Genomic DNA, 27,632 nt, shown 5'->3' with positions numbered 1-27,632 from the left:
CCAATTGACAATCTGGAGAAAAGCATTCACCCAAAACGCTTCTGAAAATGCCATGCAAGACAAACAATGGCGGAGAACGCTAACAAACTTGTCCCTTGAATATATACCAGGTGTGTTTTTGGTTGTTCCAAGCGGTCAAGTAAAAATCCAAGTCGTAAAAAGCCAAAGAGTCTATATCCGTACACAATTCCTCCTGTCTCTCGTCCCTTCTATTGGTTGTTGCGTGGTGTATACACAATCCGTATCTCTTTACATGAGAGATTCACGGATGAATTGACCGACACCCTTGGCCTGAGAAACATGTCAGTATAGGATCAAAAAAGGCGACACATACAATCGTCAACTTACCACTGGTGGTTTCATCATTGTGAAATGGTTGCCATTGACCGTCACCATCTTGCACACCTCGGCACCCAGGAGTTTGTCCCATCCATTGGGTCCGAAGTCGGTTCGATTCTCCAAGAGCCATTTCATGCTCTTCGGATCATCGGCTTGTGGTGGCGGTCTGGGGTCACCAGGCTTGCCACAGACACCGTCAGTTGCCCAGATGAGCAGGGTTGGGGGTGCCTTGAAGTCATGGGTTGACTTCAGCTCTGGGCGGTAGGCTGTCAAGGCCTTGATGCTGTACTCGAAGTGAGGCAGCAACCAGTTGGGCGTCTTGCCAGTTCCAGTTCCCAAGAGACCAATCTCGTCGAAGAAGTGGTGAAGACGGGCAGGAAGGGGCTCGAGTCTGATTGGGCATGGCGAATCAATCAGAATCAGCTTCGCGACCTGGTAGTTCTTGTCTGGGTGGGCCTTCTGGAGGTCGGCAAATTGTCGAGTGACTTCGTACGCGACGACGCCACCGGCAGACCAACCGCCCAGGATGTATGGTCCAACAGGCTGTCGGCGCATCACTTCCTCCATGTAGAGCTTGGAGACACCTTCAATGCCACATGTATAGCTTGTGGGGTCTTTCATGAAAGGACAGTTGAGACCATAGACGGCCAAGTTCTTGCTGTCGATGGCCGGAATGGAGACATAGGAAGTCGCAGAGCCGGATCCATCAGGGAACAAGAAAAGATTCTTGGTGGCAGTCTTTGGGTTGCCCTGAAGCAACACGGAAGTGGCAGGAGGCATTTGCACGACTACCTCAACAGGAGGAGCTGCTGGTGCCACAATGATGTTTTGCTTTACCTCAGGCTTTGGGGCCGGAGGAGCCGGAGCCTTCTGTTTCTCGAGACCAAGTGCTTTTCGCAGGTGGCCCAAAGAAGGATTGTCAGCCAGAATGGTTGGGTCGAGATCAATTTCATGATCCTCACGGAGCTTGCCCAACACAGTCAAGGCCATTAGAGAGTCCATGCCAAGGTTACTGAGATCAGTAGTCTCGGTGATCTCAGCCAAGTCCATCTCCATTTCTTGAGCGATGACAACGCGGATGGTTTCAATCATGTCACCCCCGTTGGAGGAAGCGGTAGGTGCCTGAGCAACAGCCTCAACAGCGGCAGATTTGCCTGGTTCGCCTGCCTTGCTGGGGAAGTCTTCAGTGTCAGGAGTAGTGATACCAGATTCGACGGTATCGTCATCACTCTCGGAGCCCGAGTCGGTCGACTCCACAGAGCTTGCATCGCCACCGGTGGCTGGTTCAGGCCCCGACATACCGCCGAGATGCTTGCGAAGGGCACCAACAGAGGAATAGTCCGTAAACAGAGTGCTTTCAACCTCGAGGTCGAGATCTTCACGGAATTTACCAGAGATGGTCAAAGACATCAAACTATCCACACCCATATCGGCCCATTGAATGTCGTCGTTGAGTTCGGACTGGTCGACGTCGATTTCCTTGGCAATGATGTCGAAAGCGCGAACCACAAGGCTACCAGAGGAAGCCTTGGGAGGTGCAGGAGTCTTGATCTTTGGTGCCTTGACCTTGGGTGTCTTGGTCTTCGGAGCCTTGGTGGCCTTGGGAGCTGGAGCTGCAACAGGGGCAGGTGCTGCAGCGACTGGAGACGCAGCCTTGGCTGCAGGGGCCGGGGAAGCAGCCTTGCCACCGGCAACAGCCTTTGGCTTAGGCATCATCACGTCCATCAACTTGCGAGGGATGCACTGGAAGCGAACAGCACCAGCAACACCAATGACTTCTTTGTTCTCATTGAAGACATAGACATCACCAGCCCTCATCTTGCTTCCGGCAACAGGCTGCATCTTTACATAAGCAAAGTACTGCTTGTCGTGTTTGAGAGGCTCGATGAAGCGAAGGCTGGACCACCCGTGCGAGATATAGCATTCTTCCATGCGGTTCACAGTGGCGTTGACAGTAAATCCAGAAAGATGGCAGGCGCTGTCGATGTGGTAAGGACTGAAGTAGAAATCGCCCTCGTTAGGTCCAGCTCGTAACTTGATGTTGCTAGTGGCTTCAAACTCCTGGCCGTCGAAGATGACACTCTGCATGCCTTGGAAGACATCAGAATAGTCAACCAAAGCACCGAATAGCTTGTAAGCCATGGGTCGGCTGACTTTGTCCGCCTCACCATTCTCCATCTTGTGCTTCAAGAGGTCGATGCGGGACTGGATCAGGTAGGAGGTCTTGTTCCACTCCTCCTTCCAGACAGCTGCATCTTCAAAACGGATGACACACTTGGCATGGACAACATCCTTCTTACCGTTGTTGGTAGTGACAGTGAAGTCGGCTTTGCGTGCTTTCATGTCAATGGACATGGTCATACGCACGATTTGGGACTCTGGTTGACTGATGTTCTTGAGGAGAAGCGGGGCGGGATTGTCCATTGTGCCAATGTTGATATCGACCTTCTCACCAGGCGACAAGAGCCCAACTCCATAGTTGATCAGTGTGTAAGCCATATCGGCGTAGAGCGTAGATGGGCAAAGGCCACTTCCGTTGACCAAGTGGCCAGCAATGACAGGGAACAACTTGGGGTGAGCAAAATCTGACTCGGCGATGATGGTGGCAGTCTTGCCTTGAACATCTTCGGAGACGATACCTTGCACAGATGTAGAGAGATACTTTCGTGCTTTCGCGGGAGCTGCAGAAGCGGTAGCGGCAGGTGCAGGGGCAATGGACTTCGGGTAGTCGCCTTTGTAGATGAGCCAGTCGCCGGTATATTGCAGCCAGTAGTTCTTCTCATCGTACCCGTAGAAAGGAACGTCGCTCAAGACACGGAGAGAGTCGTTCTCCTTGTGGAATCCATCCCAGTTGAGAGCCTTACCGGCGGTGTAAAGACCGGCCATGGAGGTAGAGATGATCTTCCATGGATCCTCATCACGGCGCATGGTCGCCAAAGTTGGCACAGACAAGCATGATTTTATCATACTTGCGCAAAGAGGATGGCCGCCTACCTCGAGCCAGAGGGTGGTGTCACTGATAGTAGCAGTGGACATGCCCGAAGAAAGACCTCCAACAAAGTCAACCGTCTTACGACAATGTCTGCTGAGGTAGAAAGCATCAAAGACGCCTCCAACGCTGACCACGTCACTGAGGAGAGGCGAGATCACTGGCACACGAGGTGCATGGTACGTGACGGAAGAAGCCAACCTCTCAAAGTCTGCCAGAATCGGGTCCACTTGTGAAGAGTGGAAAGCAAATGGCAACTTTAGTTTAGTGCACTTCTGACCAGCGTCAGCCAACTTCTGAGCAACAGCGTCAATGTCTGCCATGGTGCCAGAGAGGACAGTGTCTGAAACACCGTTAATGCAAGCAATTTCGATCTTGCCCTGGCTGTTGGCAACAACATCCTGCAGGCCAGCGACTGGAGATCTGACTGCCAACATGGCGTGTGTACCGGCAGTGCACTTCTGCTCAAGCAACTGAGCACGCTTTCCGACCAAATAAATGGTATCGGCGACAGACAGAACACCTGCGGCTTGGAGCGCAGCATATTCACCCAGTGAATGGCCGATGACAACGCTAGGGGTGACCCCCCAGGTGGCCCAGAGACGAGTAAGTGCCATTTGAACACAGCACATGCCAAGCTGGACAACGGTGGGAGGAAGGTGTTGTACTTCGGTAGATCCATCGATCAGGGGCATGATGGATGGCAGGCCCTGTCGCAGGGCAATCTCGTTGAATTCCTCAATGTCTGAGCGGAATTGCTTGGAAGTCTCAAACAGTTTCTGGCCCATTCCTGAATATTGTGACCCTTGGCCAGTGAAAGCCATAGCAATCTGTGGGGAAGCAAGGGGAATCGGGTTGTGAGTTTGATCAGCAATGGCCTTGAGAGATTGGTGTAGCTGACCAATTGATTGCACTGGGAAGGCAGCACGATAGTTGTAGTGTGCTCTTCGAGCAGTCAGAGTGTATGCCAAATCAGCAAGACCAATATTGGGATTGCTGGCAAGATAAGCATCATATCTTGCAAGCGTCTTCTTGAAGGCAGCAAGCGACTTAGCAGAGACTGTGACAACATGGGTCGAGCGTGGGTCGCTTGTGGGCTCCTTTGGAACTTCAGGGCCATCTTGCATGAGCATTGCTGTGTTACCACCAGCAGCACTAAAGTTGTTGATGAACACAGTCCGCTTTCCCCCAGCAGGTCGAAGGAATGGAGTCGTCTGAAAAGCGATGTTCACATTACGCTCCTTCAAATCAGGCGCAAAGTTCTTGTTGATTTGCTTTTTGATACCCGTGTGCGGCGGGATCTTGCTCTTCTGGAGCATCATGATCACCTTGATCAGTGCAGAAACGCCCGAGACGGCCTCACCGTGACCGATGTTGGACTTGACCGCACCGACGTACAGAGGCTGATCAGGGCGTCTGCGGTTGGTGCGAGGAGCAAAGACGGATGTGACTGACTCCATCTCAATGCCGTCTCCGGCTTGAGTACCCGTGCCGTGCATTTCCACGTAGTTCACGTCGTTGCATGGAACATTGCATTCTTTCAAGACCTTGTCGAATAAAAAGGCCTGGTTTTCGGCACAAGGATGTGTGATGGACACAGCCTCAGCAGAGTGGTTGGTGCCAATGCCACGAATGACGCCCAAGATCGGATCCCGATCAGCCAGAGCATCATCCAGACGCTTCATGATGACGGTTGCAACACCGTCACCTCTGCAGTAGCCATCTGCGTCGTTGTCCCAGGTTTTGCAAGAGCCTGTTCTTGACAAGAAATGACCTCTGCTCAGACCCGAGAAAATGTCCGAGTTTGTAAGGACGTTAGCACCGCCGGTAAAAGCAGTGTCACACTCGTTTGCTCTCAGAGAGGTAATTGCAACGTTGATAGCGGCGAAACTGGAGGAGCATGCAGTGTCAACGGAGAAACTGGGGCCAGAAAATTTGAAAAAGTAGTTGATACGCCCAGGGCCAAAGGCACGCACACCACCGGAAATGAAATATGTGTCAATATCCTGCGCTGCGTTAACCTCACGCCAATCGTCCGAGGTCTGACCGTAAAAGGTGCCAATTCTGTCATGCTTGGTGGACGGGGTACGGCCAGGAACAATACCAGCCATTTCCATGGCTTCGTACCCCGTGGCCAGCATCAACCTTTGCATGGGATCGGTTTGAGCCGCCTCTCGGGGCGACATGTTGAAGAACCGAGCATCGAAAAGACCTGGTTTCTCGATGAAGTTGCCAAATGGTGTATGAGATGTGTTCTTCTTCTTGGAAGTGGGATCCGTGTGCGAGTCCACTGGGAACCGATCTGGAGGAACAGGTCGGTGAACGTCCAACCCTTTCTCCATAAGCTGCCAGAAGAGTTCGTTGTCGGCAGCATCCGGGAAACGACCCGAGTAGCCGACAATGGCGATGTCAGCTTCACGCTTCGAATGTTGGGTACCAGCTGGAGCCACTGTGCTCCAGTGGGACTGGTCCTCAAGGGTCACCTTGGGGGTGGTGGCCTTGAGAGCCGACACCACACTGCTGGCAAGGTTCGTAGGGCCTACAGCAAACACCTTTGCCTCCGAAGGCTTGCCGGAAACGCAGTATTTCAAGACCTTGTCCCATTTCAGGGGCTCAATTACAATCTCTTTCAGAGCATTCTTCAGTAGTTCATATCCATTCTGAGCTTCCACTGGCTTTCCTGTCACGCTGGAGCAGACTGGATATCTGACCGTAGTGTTGCCGAAGATCGCCTTGGTCTGAGGGCGCAGGATCTTTTCAAGGTCCGACTGTGAGTGAAGGTGAGAGGCGTGATAGGGAGCAAATATTGAAACAGACGCGTTTTTGTGGGTTCTGAAGAATTCAGAATCCTCGAACAGGCTGGCCTTGGTGGAAGGAGGTCCGCTGACTGTGACCGAAGTTGCAGAAGACGCGCTAATCCATAATCTGCTCGTTGGTGAGGTGCCCTTCTCTTTGTGGAACGCGTCCAAAGCGGCTTGAGCAGACTTCTCATCCGCCGCAACAATGGTGGACCATGATCCCGTCTTTGAGTCGCCTTCAATCTGCTCTGCCACTTTCCCAACATGGGCTCCAGCTCGGAAGGCGATTCGGACGGACTCGACGGCCAGTGGAAGCAGCGCGGTTAGAGAATCTGCCGAGGCCACGGCTGATGCTGCGATTAAGCCAGTACATAGACCGACGAGGCGTGCGTCCGCATTATGAGGGATATAGGAAGGTGTTCGCTCTTCAAAGGCGCTTTGAAGTGAAGTCTGTCAGCCTCGAGAGCAAAATAAGGGGAGTTTCAGGGGGTGCCCGGAGCTGCATACCCAATAAAATGTGTGAACTGTGAAATACAAACGAGAGCGCTCTCAATGGCAGCGTCTTTGGCTTCGCCTCTATAATAACGATCGACTAATTCTTGGATGGTTGAGAAATTAGGAACTGCTTTTGAAGGATGGGATCGGCTCTTGTTTTCGACTCTGAGGGCTTCGCCAGCTCTTTCCAGGAAGGCCTGTAGAATAACATCGTCCTTCCGGGTGAAGACCTTGGTGAAGAACGACCTGCAGTCGGCCGTTTGGTCGCCGAAGACGTAGACCTCCTCCATGATGATGAGGAAAAGGATACGACGTGACTTCGAACGAGCGTTTGTTTGGACACGGGAGAGAAAAGGAACGGGTAGGAAATGGTCAGCTAGTTATCATATAGGAGTTGACGGGGGGCCGGTTTGAAAATAGATCGATGAGCTGGAGAGTTGACTGGATGCAGTAGGAATTGACAGCGCCCCCTGGTCGACTCCACCGGCCGGCGACCGCAGTACATGCACCTGAGATCTGCGTCGCTGGAAATCAAGAGCATGGCGAGGCCAAACGGGGAGAGCTACCAGTACGAGTCTTGCGGTCATTGACGCTGGGGACTCTTACATGCTCCACCTCGCCAATGCGCGATTGTTTCCTCCCACTCAGGCTCTCACAGACTACAGCTTCGGCGCCCGAATGTGGTATGGACAGGGGGTGGCCAGATGAGACACCGCCAGACCCTGCACGGGCGGTATCTCGCTGTACAGCCCATTACCGCCATTGTGTGGTAATCTTGCCACACATTTTCCCAGCCGTCGAGGCCTCCCATTTCCGCGCCCACGGATGTCGCAGGGTTGCCACTTGTTACCACGCCCCAAAACTCTCAGCCGCACGGTTGGCGCTACGTCCATACCTGTTGTTGGATGCACCGTACCAGAGATTCAGATACGGCCGTCGACAAGAGGCGGTCACCAATGCGGTCTGCCTTAGACACCCAGACAGGCAGGACGATCACACAGCATCTCTCCCTGAGTGCGGATACACACGTCCCTTGCGTTGACATCCTCCGAAAACCTCACATTTCCTGGCGACCCTCCTTGCAACATGATTTACGAGCTTCTTGTCCGCACGAGTACTCGCACTATCACAGACCATTGTGCGAGCCCGCAGGACGTTGCCGGGAGTATCTAATTGCCTCCAAGACACAGTCCTGCGAGATTGTAATGACAAAGGGTTTCATGCTTTCAATACATCGCAGAACCCAATCCCTCGCTCCAATCAGGCGGCTGAGGCTGAATAAAGATATGCCTTCCGTGGCGCCAGGGAGATTGGCTGTGCATGGAAGAGGGGGCTTCGAGGATAACACACAACGCTCCCACCAAATGATGACTGCATGGCATTGAACATTACAGGTACTTTGCTTCTTGCGCGGGTTGTTTATCTGGTTGACACCTGATATTTCCAGTCGATGAACCGTCCGCAAGAACAATCACGGTGGGCTTGGGAACGTCCATCATGGTCACGATGTCATAGGCCACCAGCATGTCCGCAGCCAGCCCCGCCAGTCTCCATCCCATACCTCGACAACGCCCATATCACGAATATCTCAGGCTTCGGAGTACGAGAAGAGGACCACAGCTGCCAGACAGACAAACTGCCTTGGGGTGTGGCAACTGTATGAGCTTGGTCATCATTTGTCGATGTGCTCCCTAAAGAGGTCGTGAAAGCGAATCCTAAACCTTGCCCGCCAATTTACCAGCGGTACCCATGCTATGCGGACTTTGGGACCAATCAGCCGCCAACAAATTCTCCCTGGTGCAGGGCAAAGGGGGAAAGGGGAACTTTCGCATTGACCAGCAACACCAGGATGGGTCAAACATGCTTCAGGTCTGTCCCATCTAACTTCCGTTTAGCGTGGCACTACTTGCTCCAGCGACCAGGGGGGCCTAGGCGTGTGTCCTATATTTGGGTTCATGCCCTGGCTTGATGCCGCTTCTGGCACCGGAGCTGCTGCAAGCCTTCAGCTTTCCTCCCCACTCATCCCGCAGCAAAGTTACACCGGCGAGGGAGTTCCCTACCGCATTCCATCCAGCTTTCATCTATCTACAACTCCGAGCATTCACATCATTGTTCGGTATCACTGCAACTGTGGCTTAGGGCTCCCCAGTTGTCGTCACAAACTATATCATTGAGGTTCCGTAACAGTGGACTGGCCATTGCTGGTCGAGGTTGACCTAAACGGTGGTATTCATTGTGCGCACGAGCCACTCTTGAGCGAAGCATTCTTCCTTGGATCGGGCAAAGAGAGTTCCAGGATGCAATTTTGTTCTCGAGTTTTATCTTGATACCAGGTCCTCCGTTAGCAGTATGTCTACATCAAGCGCATGATAAGGGGTCTCGACGATGTGGCTACGTGATTGCATGCGGACGAACTTCGCCCACGATTCCAAGATTGGAGGATACTTTCCCTTCTACGGAGTAGTCTCCTCATGTGCCATCATAGCACTTCATCTCTATCCACACAAAGGATTTCCCTTAAGACATCCACACAAAGGATTTTCCTTAAGACATCCACATATGGACATTTGTCTCTGCCCCTTCGGCTAGTCTTAGCCGGTGAGCAAGGCTCCAATGGCGATGAACTTCTGAATACGATGAGACAAGCTCCAACAGCGGATCACGACGTTTCTGCACGTTTGTTTCCTGGTCCAGGTCGAAGTACTTTCTTCAACTTAAAGACCTGGTGGAGTTGGATGCCAGACGAAGCCAAGAGCACCACGACTAGTCATCGCCGAAGCACATCCTTGTACGCCTTACCCGACGGCGACGATAGCTTCCAGTGAACTCCGTTGCACAGTGGGGATCCCTTGCACCTGATAACGCAAAGACCCTGTGATTTTGTTTTCGCCCGAGTCTCGCTTCTCCTTTTTTCAACGTGAACAGGATGGCATGGGGCCTTGGCAGCCAACAACTTATCAAGATATCTGCCGTACCATGCGGAGAACACATGGACGGCACTGAGTCGATGGATTTGTCAAGCCTCCTTCAGACATGGATGTCTCTATCGGGAACGCATGCCTTGCTATTTGACGAGAAGCTACGGACTTTTGATGTGCATTTATGCTCAGCCTCCTCCGTTGGGTGCTTTCGCCGGCGCGCTTGTCTCCCAGGTCTCCCCCATTGGCGGTTCGCATCACCTTCGGTTACGAGTACGTACAGTAAGGTGCCATTCTCTGCTGTCAGCCTCGGATCCTCTCCGCCATCAAAGGGTTGCTACTTTTGGACGGACGAAGATCATCCTTATACAGTGCGGCGCTCCTTGACACGCTTCGTCTGTTCTTCCGACGTTGTATATGACGCCCCTCTTGAAACAGGTCAGCACTAAGAGTGCGACCTTGCGGCCTCGTAGGCTGTGGCTCTGTACTGTAACATTACGATCGGACCACCCTCTAAGGACTCAGTTCTAATCATTCATACGTACGGAGTAGGGTTTCACTAGCAAGCAATAAGTTAGCCTGTCCTTGAGCAAGAGGCGGTCACACTGCCAGGGACAGCAGTCTAGATCTTGAGTACCTTTTTAGAAACATCACCACGCAGAAGAGCACTGTGATTCGCATATTGTCAACAGGCACAAGTTTTATAACGTTATGCTAGGTCCCTCTCAGGGCTGGCAATGCTCTCGTAGGTGAGGAAACCCGGAGCAACATGGTTGTATGAGGATTATTCTCGGCAAGTCCATCATCTTGCTGAGGAAATGTTCGGAGTTCGATCAAGTCAGGGATGATGGTTTGTAGCTCAACCTTAGATGGAATCACAGAATTGGCTTGTTACCGCTTGATCACCACCTCGATGTTGACGGCGGTAGTCTCCCATGAGGAACAAGCCATGTTGGGACGTCGACCAGTGTTGTTCGCTCTGTCTGCCGATGCTTGAGTCTATTGTTCAGTGTTGACCACAAATCAACTTGCTGAATCACTCAAGACCATTTGATCATGTTCATCCTCGATCCGGCATTCTATCAATCGGGATCCCAATTCGCCCGGGGATCCTGGCCTCATGTCAGGTACGACGGCCAGACCGGATCAAATCGTCTGCACGCGGCCATCTTTTGCCTTTGCAGAAACGAGGTTTGCCGAGCCAAGGGCGTAGTGCAGGTGTGAATCGCCACAAGGAAGTCGTCTGCTGTGCTGCCCGAGGCTTACGGCTCACGCCAATGATGCCCATGTCTTGTTCGTGAAGGACAATGCAAGGACAAGGCTGGTCGTTCCGATGGCGAGAGCATCGGACAGTGGCTCAATTCTAAATATGACGGCAGCATAACCGGGCGACTTCCTGTGCAACTCGTTGACACAATGATGCCAGGGGCATTTACCGGCGGCTCGGGGTTGGAAATGTACCAATCGATCATCATGGCGACGGTACTTTGTCCAAGACTTGCAGTTACGAAGCGCGGCACGGAAGTGCCATAGAAGCCCTTTGACACCTATCCCTCCATCGATAGGTTGACCCCGGAAGCATCTTGGTACAACACTCAGGATGGACACAGTACACGATACAAGGCATTGCGAATCAAGTGTGCGATTTCCAGTAACACACCCAATACATTACTACGGGCGACCAGGCCTGATGGCGACATCTCACAGAGAGTATATTTAGTATTTGACACAGGAACATCAATGCCCAGACTCCGGAAATGCAGTTAGCAGACCCTCGACAGGGGCTATACGGAATACACGACAGAGATGGTGAGATGAATCAGGTTTCTTTTGGTGTCATGGTTGACGTAGAGTACTCGTACAAGTGCCAGATGATCGGACCCTGCTGATGATCTGAACGAGTCGTGGTGCACTGCAAAGCTCAGAAAAGTCCATGTACTCGAGATACCTTGTAAATAGACTCGACAACATTCGTTTCTGGAAGACTGAAACCATCGTACGAGAAGCCGAAGGGAATTGGACAAGAAGCATGGCAAGCGGTGCTTAAGATAGAAGTAGATCAGCCACAGAATAGTGCCACATGGTATAAGTCCAGAGCAAAATAAGACCAGCCTTGTGGCAGAGTCCGATTTGTGGATTTCTTCGCCATTGACCGGGCTGGTGGCCAAGTTGAGGCGCAGGGTGCAAGCGAGGAAATGCTTTACCTTAGCCTATAGGTACAGGCCTTAGGCCTCTAAGTTACCTACCGAGGGATGGTGTGAACTCTCCCGGTGGGTGGGAAAAGGACTGAACGAGAATAATGTAAGCGAGGAGGCTTGGGCTGCACAAGCCCCCAAAGCCCCCCGGGCCGCCCATCAACCCCCCCTCCAATAGGTGCCGCGGCCAGTTAAGCCAGGCTTGATTTAGGCCTGCGAGGACCGAAGAATGGCCAAACTAACTTATTAGTCCTCGTACTCGGACTGCCTCACCGACCACACTGTGACGAGATTTGGGCCAACCAAATCCTGCTTTGCTTCAGACTCAGTCAAGCCTGTTTTTAGTGATGGCGGAGAGAGATGAAAGACGCTTGGCCTGCATGACACAAACAATGCCTCCTCCCACCAACTGGGCAATATCAGTCCGGTCATCTCGCTCCTTTTCTTCGTCGTCGGTGTCCATCTTCCCACCCTGAACAAAGATCCAGCATTTGGCTTTGCGCAAATCCACACGCGGACACGGTCTGTTCCACCACGCGAACCACCACAACAACCGCTACACCTCCTTTCGTCGTGCCGACCCCCCTTTCTGGGTCAACAAATTTCCTCCTGCATGAGATAGCGAGCCGAGGACGGAGTACGAGTACGGTAGTACTAGCACCTTTCCGTCGCCCTCTACCATAGTAGTCGACTGTTACCATGACAAAGCTGCAGAAGCAGCCTCCACCAGCATACCCTGGCTCTGGCCGCTCTACATCCACGACCACCACGTCTACCGCGCCTTTGCAGGGAGCCGTACCATATGAGAACTTGCCTCAATCGACGCAACAACCCGTGCCCGTCATGACTGCCGTGACGCCTAGTTCTTACAATGACCTGCCTTCGACAAACCCTTTCTCTCCCAACTTCACCCCTCCCTCGGCCGCGCTCAATGCGGACCAGCAATCCCCGTTTTCACCGGTCTCGCCATTGATCGAGACGCCGTCTGTTCAACGGCGATCAGAAGCATCAATCGTTGCTCCCACGCCGCAGAGACCAGACGCGAACCAACGAAGGTCTGTAGACCTGCGGCGCCTCGATGGCAAGCCCTACTCCGGCTCGACCCCGGTAGAGAGGCATGCGAAACCGGTCAGGGTGGCCAGGGACATGCACGATGGTGCACTACCTCCAGTGTACAAACGACGGGATTCTGATCTGGTAAAACCCGCCGAAGGGGCCCAGGGATCGGCGTGCAGACATTGCGGGAAGAAATGTGCTGAGGGACAGGAATGCTCCCATTGTGGGAAGCGAAAGGCCAGTCTTCCCAAGGCAAATTCCACAACGCCTCCTGTGAGCCAGCACACGCGCACGACTTCGGAAGGCGTGAACTCCCACCGATCGCGAATCTCAGAAACCACAACCGCAGGACCGTCCAGTTCGCCTGGCTCGTCTCCAGGTCGCAAAAGTTGCTGCAACAAATGCGGTCGCTACAAACGCCCCGGTTCAATTGATGCCAGCAACCCGAGTCATGCACACGCTGCCACCGAACCGATGCCCATGGCCAGCCATCCAGCCCTGCGCGTTCACCAGGCAGGTTTGTCCGTCCAGCCCGGGATGAGCGGTCTTCGGAGTTCAGTCTACCCCCAAATCGATGTGATCCCGCCTTCTACGACAAGCTACAAACCAACAACACAATTCCCACCCTCCATCTATGGAGATGAGTCGCCTCTCGTCGGAAGAGATGTGCCGCCCGAGGCCAAGCCATCTCGCCATTCCTCTCTCATTCGATCATTGTCTCGCAGACTAAGCAGAAGGGACAAGAAGAAAGAGAAGGCTACTCCTCCAGGGTCACCATTACCGAGTCAGCAAGTCGCCGCTGGTGAAACCCAGTCGGGCGAGCAGAGCGCGGGACGATTGATCAACATGATTAGTGCTGCGATGCAAGGGCCCTTGGCTGGGACGGAACGCGACACACAATACTCGCGACTCACGCCAGATGAACAGCCCGATCGCCCGACTACCCCCTTCTCCTTCGTCGGGGGCAAAGATGAGGAAGAGGTTTTTGAGATGGTCCACGTTCGGGATCGAGAGTCTCTTTCTGACAGTGATAGTTGGAAAGAAGGGGCGAATGAACAGATCACAATCACAAGACCAGACAGCGGTGTCATTCCACAAGACACGATCGATGTCATCCCCAGACCAAAGTCGGCCGAGCCATTCAGTCAGCACTTGGCCGTCCCTGAAGCCGAGAGACCTCAAATCACGAGGTTCAAGAGTCTCAGGAGTGGTGTTTCAAGAATGAACAGCAATATCAGCCGGTCGACAAGTTTGAAGAGATTGGGCAGTTTGAAGACGGCTCATCATGCATGGTACAGAGATGATATGGCTATTGAAGGCGCTATGGGTAACGAACATGCGGTTCCTGCTTTTTGATTTTGATTGTCCCTAGATCTAATGTTTAATACCTTGCAGTATGTAAGGAGTACGCGGTACCTAGCTATGTAGCGCAGGATGAAAATGGAAGAACGAATCATGATTAGTTTACGATATGATTTTATTAGTTTGAGTTTGAATTGATACGTTTCGTTTCCTTGTTGCTTTTAGTATCTCCCAACCCACGCATGCAGAGTAGGTCTAACGTAATTCAAGGCGCTATGCAGACTACACTGTATGGGTAGATATAGCTCATGTAGCAGTATGTACCTGGACTGATTGATGCCTCAGCCTCGCCGCGACATCGACATCGTAGTGTTACGGAGGACGTGTGAAGCTACTGGTTCCATTCCGGCTCCACCAACGAAGGTGATGTCAGTTGTAGCGGCGACAGACAGACACTACACACAGCATGCCTACTAGTTAACTGTACTCGTACACTCAACATCCTCAGACAAGGCCCATCCATACAAGCACCACGTTCACCATTGCTTGACTTGTCGGGAACTTCAAAGGCACTCGCCAATCCCAGCTCGACGTTTTCAGCATCACCCTGGCATCCTTCGCACTGCAACACGCTCTCCAAAGGCTCGAGGCAGAGCATCAAGCACGATCCCTGGCCAACATGGGGGACCTACAGTTTGCCAAACAGTTCCTCACGTCCATAGACAGCAAGCCTACAAAGTACCAAGCGGACCATGTCTTCGATCCTCGAACTTATCAAATGAGAGTACCTGTACGTTTGTTCTTTTTCGTCTCATCTTCTCGTGTGCCCTGAACCGTCCCGTGGAATCTTTGATCGTACATGCGTTGATACAATAGATGATAGTACACCTTGCCCAAACTCTCCAACCCACCGCACCCTCTCCCGCCCAAGACGAAACCTGCGCCGCCGCCCGCACCTGGCTCCGAGTCCGCAAAACCGACTGTCTCGGTGACGCTGAAATCGGCGCGGAACCCCAACATGACACTCACGCTGCCAACGATAGATCCGAGCACGACCACGATCCACAGCCTGAAGGAACAGGTCCAAGCGCACCTGGGCGGGCCCGGGGTCGTGCAACTGGACAAGATCAAGTTGTTACAGAACAAGAAGCCGATCCCGCCCTCCAAAAAGACGTTGACGGATGCCGTGGACGACAAGGATCTCAAAGGCCACGCGGTGGAGTTGGGCGTAATGGTTATGGGTGGTGCTCCCGATCCAAAACCTCAGGAGGACACGGCGCCTTTGGCGGCGGCGGCGGCGGCGGCGGCTACAACGACGACCACAGGCACGTCTGGGAGCGAGAAGTCTACGGGCACGCCCATGGAAGGTGTGGACGCGACGGCACAGGCGAAGGCAACCCAGAGCACAGAACCAGAAGTGTCTGAGCCCGTGCAGCCTGGCGAGCCCAGTGGCGAGAGCGTGTTGCAGACCAGTGGGTTCTGGGATGATCTACAAGGGTTCTTGGAACAGAGGATACGCAATCAGAGCGACGCGGTGAGGTTAAGGGGTCTGTTTGAGAGTGCGTGGAGGAGTCATAGTTCAGGACCATGATGATACGAATCCTCGTCCGTACCTACTTAGGATCCTCCCTGGGGACTTACCCAGCCTAGGTAACAAGGGAGCAATGCACGGGAAGGAAAGGGATAATGTACCCATGTACCTCGTCACTCGTCCCTCGTCTCTAGGGACTTATGGACGCCCAATGCGGCGTGATCAGGCACAAAGTGAGTGAGCAACAAGCAAGAATGACCCAGCGACCTCGTTACCAAGGTACAAATACCTATACACGGTAATAGTATTCCCTGAGCTTCGTGGATTGATGGTTGTTGGCGGTTGTTGTTATTGATGAATTCTATCTACTCAAGTAACTCTTTTATATCCCTTGACCTCAAATACTCCTCCCACGTCATGGCGACGGGGGGCGGATTCTTGAGGTGCTTGGGTTCAATCCAATCCGTCACGTCGCACATGTATGGAAACTCCGTGAGAAAGGCGCCCCCTTCCATGACTTCCTCCCTTACGCCCGTGATGCGACACAAGAGCCACACGGGCATTTGCAGGAAACGCGCCTTTCGGTTCGTGACCTTCTCCCACGCGCTGAGCCCTTGCTCCATGCTCAGCCACCAGTCGACGGCCAGCAGCTTGGTGCCGGCTTCTTCGTCCTCGACGAGACATCGCACGTATCCGCCTGTGGAAACGTGAGGGATGAAAGTCGGCAAGGACGTGCTTATGCGTCCTGGAAGCATCATTAGATATTGATGGCGGTGGTGAAGATGATACCATCGGTTCCCGCCGCCGTCGTCACCGCCACTCACTTGGTTCCTATTATTTTCGTTCTTGTTCGCGTTCTTTTTCTCCGTCTGTTCCGACTTCTTCACCCCCGGCCGAGGCAACAAATGGACCAAGAACGGAAGTTTCGCGACGACCCACAACACCCACAGCGTGCCCAGCGGCACCTTGTGGGGATACAAGAGCGCATTGTCACAGTAGCCCGAGGCATAGATGTAACTCGTCCTCGAGTCCAGGTCGGGCAGCTCAGAAACGATGTACGACACCACCGCGGCCTTGGCTTCGATGTGGTAGCACCGGGCGTATTTCCCGCCCGACGCGACCTTCATGGATCCAAAGGCCGAGTAGATGTACCTCTCGAGCCCCGCGGTCTGGGACGCCGCCAGAGCTGCGTTCTTGCCACGCGCAACCTCAGTGTCGTATGCGAGTTGGGACACTTCGGCGTCGGTGGCCTTGCCTGACGATAAGGCGCCGCGGTACACTTCCCAGAAGTCGGTGTTGACGTAGATGGCGTGAGCGCCGGAAAACGCAGACACCAGGCTCGGCAGGGATGAGAGATCAGCTTGGACAATGTCGGCACCTAGAGCTGCGAGGCCTCTTGAAGAGTCAGAATAGTCAGTTAGTGTCTGCTCAGAGGGGGATCGTTCGTCGGTCCTTGGATTATTTGATATGGTGTTTATGCGGGCTTGTGGTATTTGGGGGTGGTGGTCTTCGGTCTTCTTTTCCTGGTCAAGACACATGGATGCCTCAGGTAGGTACGTACCGTGCAGCTTCGGATGATGGGTTGCGAGTAATACACCGGACTCGCCAGCGAGATGACACAGGAGATGAGAGGAACGTCCGGGCGACGCTACCACCTTGTCGTCCTGTTGCGCCTACGACGACGATGGTTTTCTTCTTGTCAGTAGACGACATTGTGGTTTTTTCTTGTCGTTCTTACGTATGTGGAGGGTGAAGCAGGAGATGAGGGTGTACCTAGGTACGTTAGGTAGATAGGGAGAATGGTGATGTTTCAAGGCCCATGGGGTGGTCGACGTGTTCGCCGTCTCCCAGAGATTTGTTCTTAAATATGGGGGGCATCGCCATGGCCAGGAGACCTCCTACCTGCTGGCAGTTTGCTTACGCTTTGAAGAGTAGTATTCTCCATGCTTGGTCTCGCAGACAAGTTAGACGAGTGTTAGATGGATACGTAGTACGGACGGAGGGAGGATCGCAAGGACGAATACCCAGAAAATTGTCCCGAGTCGACGGCCAACTCTCCCGTCGCGGTTTGCTCCCATTGGTTCAAACCCGTAAGCAAAATAAAAATAGTGGATGTTGATACAACTACATCCCGAGTCTTACTTAATCGTTCAACCCTCTCGAATCAGCAAAGCATGATAGCGAGGTAGGATGGTGGTCATTGCACTGTGGCGATCAGTCGGTTCTCCTGCCGTTGAAACCAGGCAATCGTTCCTCTAATGAAGACTTGTTACAACTCTATCAGTTTTCGTTCGATCCCCGATGCCCGAGACCGTGGTCGGATGGTTGTGTTGAACCGCACATGACTGGCTTACAGTCGTCCTTCAAATCACAGCACTAATGACCCCTACCCGAGTCCTGCCTCGCGGATTTTTGCATCCGCCCACTGCGTGTAAGCATTGGTTTGGCTGGAGGAAAGTCGTCTCGACCCGGCAGAGAAAATGAGCCGCAGTAATCACGACGTGGTGCGAGATATCGGCGCGTATCCACCGGGTGACAGGGAGACTCGCAAGCACATTCGTACCATCACAGAACATCGACGGGAACAGAACAGGCGAGCACAGAGGGCATTCCGTGAGTCTCCCCTGTCCCTGTTGGTACTGTCGGGGGACCACCACCTCTGACCTGTGATTGACCGGCCACCAGGCGAACGACGAAGAGCGAAGAAGCAATTCTTAAAGTCGAAACCACAAACACCACGATACCTTGCGCCGCGCGTACCTGACGACGCCGCCGTGGTGTCCGGTGCCGTGAAGTATTCCGAGGCTGTAAATGTCCCAAACTGGGCCGGGCACACGAGTGCGTCCAGCACAGAGACCGCCCCACCGAGCGCCTCTAGTCATGTATTCTCAGATACGTTGAATCTTCGAGATCAGAGACACCCACGGTCAGATCCAACGCCTCAGATGACCTTCACCTTCTCGTCTCCACAGACGCTACTCCCGGCCCATGAGTCGCTCATCCCACAACGACGCACGCCCACGTCAGAGCTACAGGCCTATTTCAGAGCCACGAACCGCCCCGGACATACCCTCTGGCCACAAGGAGTTCCTGCCACGCTAGCAGCGTGTCTATTCAACGCGGCCGCTCTGGGTATCGATATCGACAGGGTCGGAGATCCGAAGTACATGTCTCCCTTCTACCGGCCTTCGTTCTCAGCAACGCCTTCATCGTCGTTGGTAGTACAGCCAACGACCACCGACGAAAGCTCAACCCCAACCTCAACGTTGCAACTCCCTGAACCCCGGTCTCTACGACCGTGTTTCGCCCAAGTTATATTCCCCCACCACGCCTGTCTAGATTTGTTGCCCTTGCCGAAGCTGAGGGAGGCGGCTGTAATGTTGGTGGTCCGCGCTCAGCAGGAAGGCAAGTGCGTGGGATCCTCCGCCAATGACGAAGTCCAGGAGTTGAAAAAGGATGTCTACGTTTGTCAGGGCGTCAGGTTTCGCGGGACAGGGGACCTGCGAAGTGACGAGTACCTATTGCCCGATGAGAGTGCAGGACACTGTGGCAATCCTTGGGAAGGAGGAAGTTGGGCTGTGGCATCTTGGTTTGCGATCAAGTGGAAGTGCCTGATAGACCTTTGAAAAAATTGTGTTGATCCTGGAATGAGGTACTCTGCGATAGAGATACACAGTAATGAAACCACACAGGGCACTGTGGCCTGTGTCCCTACACACGAGCACACAGAACATAGCATCACTACGTAGGAAGTCACCTTCGTTGTTGACCACCACGATACGATCAAGAGAGTACTGGTCAGCTTCGCTCTGGCGCGTTGCTAGCTCTGTTCTTTGTACTCTCGCTGATCGTATTCGATACTTCCCACTCTCCAAGGCCCCCCGACACCCCTCTTGTTGAAACGATTGGCAACAATTAGCTGCGCTAGCTGGGATGGTTGACAAATACTGGTTTCGAAAAGCACATGGAGAACAGCCACGTATTGGAGGGCCGTATCAGAAGCGACATTCAGCCTCACCCTTGGGCTGACACCCCTTCATCCATTCATACTACTTACTGTAGGTACTATTCATTGTGATGGCCTGAGAGGAGAAACCTTACATATTACACTCTGCTTACCGTCAGTCATTCTCCATTCCGAGCTTCTTTCGCTCACTTCAATCCGCCTATACGTTTTCCGCGGTGGTAGCAGTACTATCAGAAAGACAGCAGACCACCAGGATGCCCGAGTACATCGTTCCAAACGTCGCGCATCCGCTGAAGAGCGCGATCGAGAAGATGCCGACGCCCGGGTTCATCTTGGAATCGTCGGATCTTAGGATCGTCACTACGCGATTCCCTCGAGGGCCGTGAGTGGGACCATTTTCCGGCTTCATAACACCACTTAGCCTTCTAACGTACTGTAAAAAGCATGGAGGGGCGTTATGTCACTGGACTGCAAGGCCGATGCGCCAGGCAGTTCCACCTGGTCATCAACGCACAACAAGGCACGAGCAGGACGATTGAGGCGGGAGAACATTGGATGATCCGCTGGGACTATGACCCGGAGAAAGGACCCCATGTGAATGCTTCGTTTGGAACGTCGAACGCCACCAAGTTCGCCTTCAAGCCGGTCCCGAGGCATGCAGGACAGAGAGACGATGATCCATACTGGGAGGCTATCCTCGACCAGTCTCGATCCATCGCATTTGACAAGCACAGGACCGACTCGTACCCGATCGATGCGAAGCATTTGGCAGAACGGTGGATACATCGATATTGGGGACCTGCCCCAAATTGGACAGCACAGATCCACAGATAGAGTACATGGGATGGGAAGGGAGGGTCCTGATAGCGGCCACATAATTGCACGGAAGCTGTAACTTGGATTCCTCGTCAATGACTAAACTTTCGTTTTCCAATGTTCTGCGTCACAGCAGGAGTTGAAGCGGCAAATGCGTGGTTGTGAAAGCCCACCCAGTATCTCGTTCAACCTCCAACGCGCTCTGATGCCTGAAACCAGATAGTCCAGCTTTTCCCACCCACCTCAAACTTTCCAGCTTTTACAAACCTTCATACCTTCTGTCCTCTTCGCAAAAGATATAGTTCAGCAGCAGCAGGTAGGCCTTACTCACAGGCAATTGGAGTATTGAAGAAAGGTGAAAGTGGCCAAGGTTTATGAAGAGGGTTCTACCTCGCTGCGGCTGCCTTTCTGCAATTTTCAGTCAAAGTCAAAGGAATAACCAGCTTCTCTTCTTGATCCGCGAGACCGTCCTACGAGAAGGAGTCGTTCGGAAACATCACTGAGGGTGTTGATGAGGATTGATGCGCAAATTCTGGAGGCGTCTTTGATTAGAGACGGATACTACTGCGAGAATTGAGTATGTCAGACGGAAATATCTTTTAGGATGATAACGTCTTTAGTATATAAATCCACACATGTCATAGTCATTTGAATCACAACAAGGTTTCTTGCGTTCACGTCCACCACATCTCCGTACAACGCGATTTACGAGGCAAAGACGGCCACAACCACAACCACAACCATGTCGCCATAATGACAGACTAACGTAGTTCTAGGTTTCCTGAGGTAAGTCAAATCTTCGCATCAGTTCTGGTAAGTCTTCGACAGCTTCGTTGAGAGTACTTGTGCTGAAGAGCATCCACAGAGCCTTTGTTTATCCTCCCTCCTTTCGAAATGTCGACTACAGCAACCTCTCTTGTGCCTTTGTCGGTGAAGTCGACCGCCGAGACAGCTCTCCAGGGCTCTCAAAGTGTTGCGTCGGCTCTGCGGACGACCCAGAACATCGTCAGCAGTGAGGTTGCCAGCGGGACAAACTATCTCAAGAGAAGGGTGCAGGAGGCAGGGAAGACACCCGCAAAGTCACCGCTCAACTCGACGAATTTCTCGACACCTCCCCCCTCGCCAGGAAATTTCCGACACCCGCGGATTACAGAGATCCTTGCTCGAGAATCAGCGACGTCCATATCAGAGAGGAGGGTCAAAGGTGCTGCCGTCAACGCAGCCGTTTTGCTCTTCACGTTCATCTTCCACGACGCCTTCTGCTCCGTGTAAGTAGTACACCCTTCCCATACACTCGCTATGAATTCCCACGTGTCCTTTCTGTTCTAACGTCGGGACGCAGTGTGACCTGGCTATTGTCATGGAGCGGGTTTGATGCCTCCCAGGCCCTTTCCACGACGATCGTCATCGCTCGACTGGTCAGCTGCGCCAACATCGTCCTTTGTCTGCAGCCAGTCATACCGTACATCTCCAAGAAGGACCAAATCACGGACATCCCCTTGACGCCATCCCAGCGCTCCTTGCTGGGCCTCGACCCGTCCGTGCAGCCTACCCCCAGCCCGGCAGGTTCGAGCCTGAGCTACATCACCCCTCCGCGATATCGACGATCGTCTGGTTCCTTCTCCGGCAGTTCCCAGAGCGCCAACGGCGGCGGCCTGTCCTCCACAGGCCGTCGAAGTATCTCTGCAAACTACGCTTCCTCGCCTCTCTCGACCTCCAGGAACGCAATTGGCTTCTCTTCTGGGACCCCGATCCGCCGCACCGCCGAAACGGGCTCGGGCTTCTCTCCCTCTCCAGCCGCGAGCCCGCTATTCCACAAATCACTCAACAACCAGTCCTCGCAAATCCCCGACATCGACTTCGGCGGCATCACGGGGAGATCTTCGTTCGGCGCGAGCACGGGTTCAGGGCTAGCTCGCTCCCAGAGCCTGCGCGAACGACCCAGGAGAGAGAGCCTTGAGCCCGCATCTCCCGCATCTCGGACTAAGAGCCCGCAGATCGTGCCGGGGGTGAACTACAAGTGGCTCTACGACAAGGGCAGAGCTCTACCGAAAAGCGAGTCTTACGGATTTTGATTTGATTGCTGTTGTGGGTTTCACTTCTTGCATAGCACGGTTTTCTTTCTTTCTTTTTTTTCCCTATCAACATTTGGCTGTTTGCGTCACAGGCGAGCATTGCTAATCATGTGTCTGTGCGCGCGTGTGTGCCTGCCTGCTCTCGACGACAACAAAATGATAGCTGGAAGAAGAAACAACAGATACCCTCCCTGAATTATAAAAAAAGACCTCAAACTGTGTCACTACCACCTGAGATCCATTCTAGCTTCATGCTATTCGTTGTAGTCTGGACCTTCTTCCCTCGCCGGGTATACCAACGCTACATTGGCTGCTGATTGGAACCAAGTGGCACCGGAACTCACAGGTCAATGACGCCGCCGATGGCGATGGCGTGATGGACATAAAGGGTAATCCATCTACTCGTATCATATTAGGTAGAATCCAGTCGTAATCTGATGCAATCCCGCTCAGGAGAACAAAATCACCAAATAATAAGATATCAGACTCGGTGCGCTTCGCCCAGCCCGCCGGGAATCCATCAATGCAGACTCACGAACGCAATCAAGAATCAGGACCTGAAAAAGCGCCATTCTGCCTGCACAAGGGGAGACAAGTCTTTCGGGAGGGACAGCTCTGGGTAAACAAAATCATACTCGTCGAAACACCCAGGGATACCGACAACAACATTGTGGCCCTAATCAGACCTCTCTAGTCCGCAGGCCCTGCCGTCCATTATTGTTTCCGTTGGAGCCCTGGAAACTCACGCTCCTCCCGGCGGCGCCGACGCGTCCGACAAGCCCGCCAAGATTCAACCCCTGAACACCCTGGACAAGCCGTGATCCTACAGCGTCAACGGCACCTCTGGGCTGTGAGAGACTTGGCCCTTCCCGGCGTCCCTCCGTCGCGACCTGAAAGAGCTTGACGTTTGTGCCGTTCCACACGCCCACTGGCGCAGCGACAGCTCCTGCCCCGGTCAGTGTGGCGGCCGTCGAAGATGCTGGCGTAATCATCATCTCTGCTGTGAATATCAAGCTCCACAAAACGCTCATATACCAGCCCAAGGACAGCGGCGACCACTCGAATAGATGCACCCGGATCGGGCTCGGGGAAGCCAGGATCGCAGAGATTGCTGGGTGATTGGCAGTGTTCGGAATTTGAGCTCGAAACTCAGTGATAGATGGCTCGTCGTTGGTAAAGCTTTGTCGACGTGAGGATGGGTTCGAGTTTGAGCTTCTGCGTGGCTGATCGCTGGACCCATCAAAATTGGCTCGGGTTCGATCCGACGAGACCGGAGGATGTGCCGAAAGGACTTTGATGACTGTCAACAAAGTATGCAGTGGCAAATCAACAAGCCAACTCTCGAGCCACTCGGCAGTTGGTGTGAACGAGCCACGACCACCGCCATAATTCGAAGAGCCAGAAAGACTGGTCGTACTATTTTGTCGGGAAAATGCCAACGCTCCTGCAGGCATCTTCCCCCGGGCTTTTTCGGACATGCCTGATAGTTGGATCGGGACATGGTCATCAACCGCGGACGAGGATGCTATGGAAGGTGTGCGAGAGGTGCGCATCGATTGTGTGGATTGCGAAGGTGTTGGAGCGTCTTCGTTGTCAGACTCATCAGAATCTCCGATAGCAAAAGTCCCGTCCACTCCGTTGTCCGTATGTGGGGATACGGGGCCGTTATGAGTGGGAGTATGCATGTCTGTCAGGGTCGAAGACCTCGATAGGTTGTTCGTGACATCCGTGAGCGAACTTTCTTTTCGTCTCTGGGCCACCCGTTCGATCTCTGCTTGACCTCCATCCAGAGTGAATGCACGCAGACCTTCGATCCTCTTTCTTGAGCGCCATACAGCATATATCAAATTTGAATTGGACGTGTACTGATGCTCGATCATTGTTGAGATGGCTTCAAGTAGAGCCTGGAGTAATGTATGGTTGCTCTCATTAGCTAAAACAAAGCTCGGCGTGGACATTGATGAGAGCAACTGCAGAAGTCTACTGCTTGCAGCCAGTGACAAATTCTGGACGTAGGCGGCCATGTTGTTAATGATGGCCAACAGTGCTGGATAGATGGCTTCCAATTTCCCTTTGCTAGTGGTGATCAAGGTGTGTATGGAAATGATCAAGAAGTCGGCATAGGTGCCCCGGAAATTGGAGAGTCGTATCGACGGAGGCAATGAGTCTTGTCCTTCGAACTTCTTGTTGAGATTGTTGCCAAATGGTGACTCCACACTCATGGTTTGGAGCACAAACACACACATCCGTACAATGCCCTGTCTCGAAGCGTCTGTCTTGTACTCGATGGCGTAGAATAGCATCAGAATGATGAAGTCATGGGCGCGATTCGACTCGATGATGAAGGCGCGGAATCTTTTGTTGCATTGAAGAGCTTCCCAGAACAGCATTATCATTTCTGGAGCCCACTTGACTGATTTCTGGCTGCCAGGCAAATAGGATGTGGTCGCTTCCATTGGCTGGCTCAAGACTCGCGTCATCCCATCAGCCAAGAACTGAAAATCCTCTGGTCTATGCAGACGACCCAAGTAATGGCGGTAGAAGTTCTTCGGTGTTGCTTGATTTCCGCCCTCCGGGACAGGGTAGAGGAGCAGAACAAGAAGAAACTGTAGACTATAGATGACAAGGGTCTGTTTTGAATCTCGGCGGACCACATGGTCGTACGGCAGTCGCCAGGAACTGGTACTTGATTTAATCGTAGTGTTGATTAGGGAACACAGAACCGACAGGACGATCTGTTTGTCTGGACAAGTTGCGATGTAGGTGATGGCTTTGACACCTTGAACTGGAAGCGTACCGGATGGCATATACATGGCTTTGCTGGTGAGCGTCAATAGAAGACGTAGAACTTCGCATCTGTTGGTTTCTAGCTCTTTGTTTGTCGGAATCGAAGCTTTGCAACCGACACCGCTCTGCCATATGGCATATGTGACTTTACTCTTAGCCTGAGGTAGGTAAGGTATCGTGAAACCCGCATAGAAGAGGAGATCAATCAAGGTATCAATCAACTCTTCAGCAAGCGGCTTGGCTTCCTCGAAATCCTGATCTTCGCCGTCCACTCTTTCGGTTTCAAGACGCTGGCTGTCATCGAATAGGATCTCGCCGGCCACTTGAGCCCTCCGCGTTCGACGGCGGCGCAAGCCCCAAAAGAACTTCTCCTCCCATTCTGCGAGTTGTTCCGCCTCGTATACGTAGGGTAGCAGTCTGGTCAGAACTCGTATACAATTCAAGGCATCTCTCTCGGGTGCGAGGTCTGGATCTGGGAAGGAGGGATGGTTCTTTAGCACAATGAGGCGGGATGTCACCGCTAGAATCAGGGTCTCGAGGTTCTCGAGGGCTGAGTCTCGGGCTCTGCGAATGTCGCTATGGGAGAAAAGACTGAAGACATCTTCAACCGACTCTGGTAATTCCCAGAACTAGATACGTCAGCCTTGTTTCTATTGCACCACCCAGGCAACCTACTCCTGTCCAGTATGGATCACTGGCGGGGATGTTCCTCTCTTCCGAGAGTTTGAAGATCCCCTGCTTGAACACGAGCTTGGACTCTGAAGCACCCATGCTGGAAACCGAGCATTGCACGCAGCGCTAAAGAATATTAGCAGCCACAAAGACCAGTAGCCTTGCGGTGCTTGAAGTTGGTGAACGAATGTGAGTTGTTTGAACGCTCTCGGTTGTATCCGTCCTTCGAGGCAGCGCCTAGAAAGATGAGGCTGTGGCGACGGGTGACGGAGATACATTTTCCCCGTTGCTTACTTAAGATGTTTGTCATTTGCCAAATGTTGGCAGTTACAGGTATATTTTGACCATATGCAGAATCCCCGACTCCGAAGAACCTAGGCCGCCAACTACAACAACATGAGAGAGATTTCAGTATTCTGATGTAAGGCTACACGAAGCCACAAGTCAACAGGGAGGTGCCACTACATCTAGTGCAGGCCGAGGAAGTCAGGCGGATCTGTATCTAGAATCCGATCATGCTGAACGGACATCCTATGTAGCCAATGCGCGAGGACAGACACGCCAGGCCCATATTGCAAGCATGTAGCTCCAGGTGCGATACCGCCAGCCAAAGGCAACGTTGATGACGAAGCAAATGCCGAAGGGTGCGGCGAAGAAAGCATTGCTGGGCGAGTATGGGATAGTAGCCGTAAATCGAAGTTTCGAATGGACATGCTTCTGGTACCGAGTCACACTCGAGAGGATTCACGTGGTCTAGGGTGACAGCCATGTCGAGGTTGAATGTCTGTCGGGCAAGATTAGGAGTGTTGGGGATGATGTAGACGTGTTGAGCGCCTCAGACTCCATTCGACCTGTCGGTGGGGTTGAACTAGATCATGTAGAAAACACGCAGTGGCCAAGAGGTGAAGCAGAAGATACATATAGAAGACACTGCTCGTACCCCTGGAAAAACCACCTGTCTCAGAAACTCATGTGAACGCATGGACGCCCTCGTGGCCAAGCATGAGAAGAGAGATATCGTGACATTGAGATCCTGGAAGAGATCGATCCGGAGCAACATTCGATTTTGGCAGGACGCGCAAAACGACCCTCTGGGAATGGAAGGGGAAATGCACAGCAAGAGATGCTTCTCTAAGTCAACGTCATGACTAGACATGCTCGCAAGCCATAGTTGAGCATCGTCGAACTCAGACCACTTTCACTTTAGAGGCTGGAGAGTCGCGTTCGGTGCCACCAAGGGCGAACGGAGAGGAGATGGTGTCAATGCTTAGGCGGCTGCATACGAAGCTCGATGGAGGGAGCTCCGATATGGTATGGGCATCGTCGAAGGCCAAAGCCTCGAGAAGCCGGGGCAAAGCAGATTCCGCTAATCCCAATAGGAGGGCTGCGCGAGCCATACGGCCGCAAGATGCCACTGACCTGATTAAGTCGTCGCGCAAGAATCGGAAGGAGGACACCTGCAGATGTTGTCTTGTAATTTGGAGTAGAAGCGGCTCCGACGCGATTCTCAGCGCCACCACAGTGGAGGGTTTGCTACCTAGGCACGCCGTAGGTGCTGTGTGATGCTTTTATAACTAATCAACAAATCGAATGTGACGAGAACCCTTGGAGTAAGCGGATTCTGGGGAGACTGGAAGGGGAAACGCCATCACCGAGTTACTGCCCAATTAATTGCTGCGCTGGACCTCGGTT

At 53.0% G+C, this 27,632-nt stretch overlaps 8 protein-coding genes across 8 annotated transcripts; 5 read left to right on the top strand and 3 right to left on the bottom strand.

The window, feature by feature from the left end:
• Positions 1-249: 249 nt before the first annotated feature.
• Positions 250-6,911, bottom strand: PV08_08641 (uncharacterized protein; the record flags this gene model as incomplete). The annotated part of the gene is made up of 3 exons (XM_016382966.1): positions 250-291; positions 349-6,562; positions 6,634-6,911. The coding sequence occupies 3 exons, from the start codon at positions 6,909-6,911 to the stop codon at positions 250-252; spliced, it is 6,534 nt and encodes a 2,177-aa protein (XP_016233669.1).
• A 5,522-nt stretch (positions 6,912-12,433) lies between these two features.
• PV08_08640 (uncharacterized protein) lies at positions 12,434-14,146 on the top strand (the record flags this gene model as incomplete). Its single annotated transcript, XM_016382965.1, has 1 exon — positions 12,434-14,146. The coding sequence occupies one exon, from the start codon at positions 12,434-12,436 to the stop codon at positions 14,144-14,146; it is 1,713 nt and encodes a 570-aa protein (XP_016233668.1).
• A 625-nt stretch (positions 14,147-14,771) lies between these two features.
• Positions 14,772-15,683, top strand: PV08_08639 (uncharacterized protein; the record flags this gene model as incomplete). Its single annotated transcript, XM_016382964.1, has 2 exons — positions 14,772-14,882; positions 14,976-15,683. 2 exons carry the CDS (start codon positions 14,772-14,774, stop codon positions 15,681-15,683), a joined length of 819 nt encoding a protein of 272 aa, XP_016233667.1.
• A 305-nt stretch (positions 15,684-15,988) lies between these two features.
• PV08_08638 (uncharacterized protein) lies at positions 15,989-17,336 on the bottom strand (the record flags this gene model as incomplete). The annotated part of the gene is made up of 2 exons (XM_016382963.1): positions 15,989-17,018; positions 17,185-17,336. 2 exons carry the CDS (start codon positions 17,334-17,336, stop codon positions 15,989-15,991), a joined length of 1,182 nt encoding a protein of 393 aa, XP_016233666.1.
• Positions 17,337-18,103: 767 nt separating this feature from the next.
• Positions 18,104-19,249, top strand: PV08_08637 (uncharacterized protein; the record flags this gene model as incomplete). The annotated part of the gene is made up of 2 exons (XM_016382962.1): positions 18,104-18,236; positions 18,309-19,249. The coding sequence occupies 2 exons, from the start codon at positions 18,104-18,106 to the stop codon at positions 19,247-19,249; spliced, it is 1,074 nt and encodes a 357-aa protein (XP_016233665.1).
• A 652-nt stretch (positions 19,250-19,901) lies between these two features.
• Positions 19,902-20,424, top strand: PV08_08636 (uncharacterized protein; the record flags this gene model as incomplete). The annotated part of the gene is made up of 2 exons (XM_016382961.1): positions 19,902-19,972; positions 20,034-20,424. The coding sequence occupies 2 exons, from the start codon at positions 19,902-19,904 to the stop codon at positions 20,422-20,424; spliced, it is 462 nt and encodes a 153-aa protein (XP_016233664.1).
• Positions 20,425-21,300: 876 nt separating this feature from the next.
• Positions 21,301-22,481, top strand: PV08_08635 (uncharacterized protein; the record flags this gene model as incomplete). The annotated part of the gene is made up of 2 exons (XM_016382960.1): positions 21,301-21,674; positions 21,749-22,481. 2 exons carry the CDS (start codon positions 21,301-21,303, stop codon positions 22,479-22,481), a joined length of 1,107 nt encoding a protein of 368 aa, XP_016233663.1.
• A 680-nt stretch (positions 22,482-23,161) lies between these two features.
• PV08_08634 (uncharacterized protein) lies at positions 23,162-26,039 on the bottom strand (the record flags this gene model as incomplete). The annotated part of the gene is made up of 2 exons (XM_016382959.1): positions 23,162-25,897; positions 25,944-26,039. 2 exons carry the CDS (start codon positions 26,037-26,039, stop codon positions 23,162-23,164), a joined length of 2,832 nt encoding a protein of 943 aa, XP_016233662.1.
• Between the last annotated feature and the right edge of the window lie 1,593 nt (positions 26,040-27,632).

Source organism: Exophiala spinifera (assembly GCF_000836115.1).
Source record: "Exophiala spinifera strain CBS 89968 unplaced genomic scaffold supercont1.6, whole genome shotgun sequence".
Classification (NCBI taxonomy): domain Eukaryota; kingdom Fungi; phylum Ascomycota; class Eurotiomycetes; order Chaetothyriales; family Herpotrichiellaceae; genus Exophiala; species Exophiala spinifera.
This window is presented reverse-complemented; position numbering and strand designations above follow the sequence as displayed.